The sequence below is a fragment of the Gavialis gangeticus genome, unplaced genomic scaffold (genome assembly GCF_001723915.1).
Source record: "Gavialis gangeticus isolate Ggan-Ray unplaced genomic scaffold, GavGan_comp1, whole genome shotgun sequence".
In the NCBI taxonomy this organism is placed as follows: domain Eukaryota; kingdom Metazoa; phylum Chordata; order Crocodylia; family Gavialidae; genus Gavialis; species Gavialis gangeticus.
In genome coordinates, this window is record NW_017729001.1 from 15,164,402 (window position 1) to 15,167,037 (window position 2,636).

Below are 2,636 nucleotides of genomic sequence, written 5' to 3' on the forward strand. Positions count from 1 at the left end.
CTTCACAGTTAGGGCGGCTAGGAGCTGGAACCAACTTCCAAGGGAAGTGGTGCTGGCCCCTACCCTGGGGGTCTTTAAGAAGAGGCTGGATGCCTACCTGGCTGGACTCATTTGAGTCCCGTTTTTGTTTTGGGGTTTTGTTGTTCTCCCGCCCTGGCGGGGGGTCGGGCTAGAAGATCTACTAGGTCCCTTCTGACCCTAAATCTATGAAACTATGATGTCAGATTCACCCAAAGAACCTTGTCTGCTTTGATAAAATCTAGGTTTTTGCTGAAAATCCAGTCATCTTTAGCTTTATAATGCATGATGCAGGAAAAGTAACAGCACATTGCAAGGTGTCAGTGATCTCACAGGTCCTTCAACATCATAGGAACCACTGGACCATTGAACCAGCTCCCTGCTGTTGCAGGCACATCTCTTTCATGAGCATGCCTAGATTCATCTTAAAAGCAGTTCAACCTTTCACTCCTGGCTCCATCAGAACCTGTTGAGGCTGTATGTGGCTCAGCACCTCAGAGCTACCCATCTACACCACAGTTACAGTTCAGGTGGGGATCCTAGTTATGACATGATTTCAATTTGCAGTGTAGACAAGACCAAAAGTAAATGGAGCTCTCTGTGAGGCAGTGAGGCCTCATTTACTGCTAGTTTACCTGTCTCTGTGGACAAACAACTAGGCTGTAACTAAATAGACCTGGTTCTAGTCCCAGCTCTACCCCTGGCCTGCCGGGTGACAGTAGGCCAGTCACTTCCCCACTTCGTGTTCCCCATCTGACCTCCTTTGTTGAGCACTTTGTGACCTACCAGGAAAAAAAGTATTATATAACAGCAAGGCACCAACCACATGGCCTCTTGGGTCAAATTGCATTCATTAGCACCCTCATAACCAGGGTAAGAGAGCTCGTTTTCTGCGTAGTAAGTGCCTTGACTCATCTGTCACTGGCAGCATGGGCAGGCCACATGCTACCATTCTCCAGCTCTGTTTTAAAATGGTTTTGCTTCCCAGTATGGCCAGGCAAGCTGTGCTCAACCCCTATGCCAACAGAGACCATTTCTTGCCCCACAATAAAAGCAGTCTCCACTCTCTGGTGCAGCCCCAGTGGGCAGATGGGGCCTTTGCCATGTCTCCAGTACAAACAGAGGACTGCGATCACTCAGCAGATGGAGAAAGCATCCTAACAAGGTCTTTGCTATGGAAAGAATTGTGTCAGGCACCCTCCATATGTAGTGTTTATTGGTGGGGGTAGAAGAGCTTGGGACCAGTTCTTCCCAGGCCTGGAGGACTGCCTTTGACAGCTTGCCTGAGCCACAGCCAGGATTTCCAACAAGACCAAAAGCAAGTCAGGCAGCCATATCCTTGGGGGCAGGGGAACATCCCCCAAATGTTCTGCTTTACCTTTAGCTGTATCACATACGGCGCTATCCCCAAAGCACCCTCGCCGCTGCTTCAGGTCTGGACAGGGGGTCCCTCCGTTTCGAGGTGGCACTGTGACTTGCCGCGTTCGGTCTTTGCTGCCAACCCCACACAGGGAGCCACATTTACTCCAGGGACCCCAGGAACCCACCATGCAGTCGACAGCTGCTGAAAAATGAGATAACAATGTTGGGATGTGGGGAGAGGAAACAGGAAATGGAGGGGGGAAGGAACAAGTCAGATGGAGGGAAAGAAGGTGAAAGATGAGGAGCAGATCAAACAGGTTTTGGGGGAAGAGAGGAAAACAGCTTAAAGAAGAAGGTGTTATGTATGTAGGCATGAGAGAATAGCGAGAGAAAGGGAGATGTGAAAGGAGGGAGAAAAAGAAAAAGGAAGGAAGGAAGGAAGATCAGTATGGCAGCAAAAACTAACAAAACATTTCCCACCATCTCTCTAACTGAGTGTAAGGGCCCTGCCTTCCTCTCCACACACTCGATTAGCAGCTTGTTTCTGAATCAGACAGCGTTGTCCGGAGAGATAGCAGCTAAAACCCAGAGGATTTAGAGGAGGCCAAACAGCCCAGAAAACCCAGTCAATTAATAAAGCCTCCTGTCTCCACTGGCAAAACATTCCAGCTTTCCTTCCTTCTGACTCACTGCATCCCTCCCTCTCCCCAGGTCTCTCCTGGGCTCTCCGACAGTTCCCATTGCACTCAGGCCTCCTGCCCAGAATTCCCATCACGTTCGGCACGGGGAGTAGCCTTTGCCAGCAGAGACCCCCTCCCCTGCTGCAGTGCACCGCGAATTGGAAACCCAGGGAACATCTGCCTCCCAACCACGGTGTGCAGTGCATCACAGCAGCAGGGCTTGTTGAATAGCCCTGGTCAGCTGGAGGAGAGGGGAGTGGGCATATGACCTATCATATGTCACAGACCTGTCAGCAGTGCCCATGGCAGCAGGAAGACAGCAGAACTGGATGTCCAGCGGGAGCTGCAAACAATGCAGCAAAGGCCATGTACCAGTCAACGATAAGTACACCAGCTGTTTCTATAGGAAAATGAATGTGCTCTCCAGTACCTGAACCCTCTAAATGCAGATGATTTATGGGAAAGGGGGAGGTTTTTAAAAGGGTCTTGCCAACACATGCACTTTACCATCAACCTCATGTGACTCTGCATTTTTATTAAAGCCCCAGCTCCTGTAGTCATGTGATTGCACCAAGA

The 2,636-nt window shown here is 50.1% G+C and overlaps 1 protein-coding gene across 1 annotated transcript in view; it reads right to left on the reverse strand.

Annotated features, from left to right (window-relative positions):
- LOC109290423 (somatomedin-B and thrombospondin type-1 domain-containing protein-like) overlaps positions 1-2,636 on the reverse strand; it is a 50,652-nt gene that overhangs the window by 23,315 nt on the left and 24,701 nt on the right. The window contains exon 2 of the mRNA XM_019506921.1: positions 1,397-1,579. Coding sequence (XP_019362466.1) covers positions 1,397-1,579 — 183 coding nt within the window. The remainder of the gene's footprint in view (positions 1-1,396; positions 1,580-2,636) is intronic.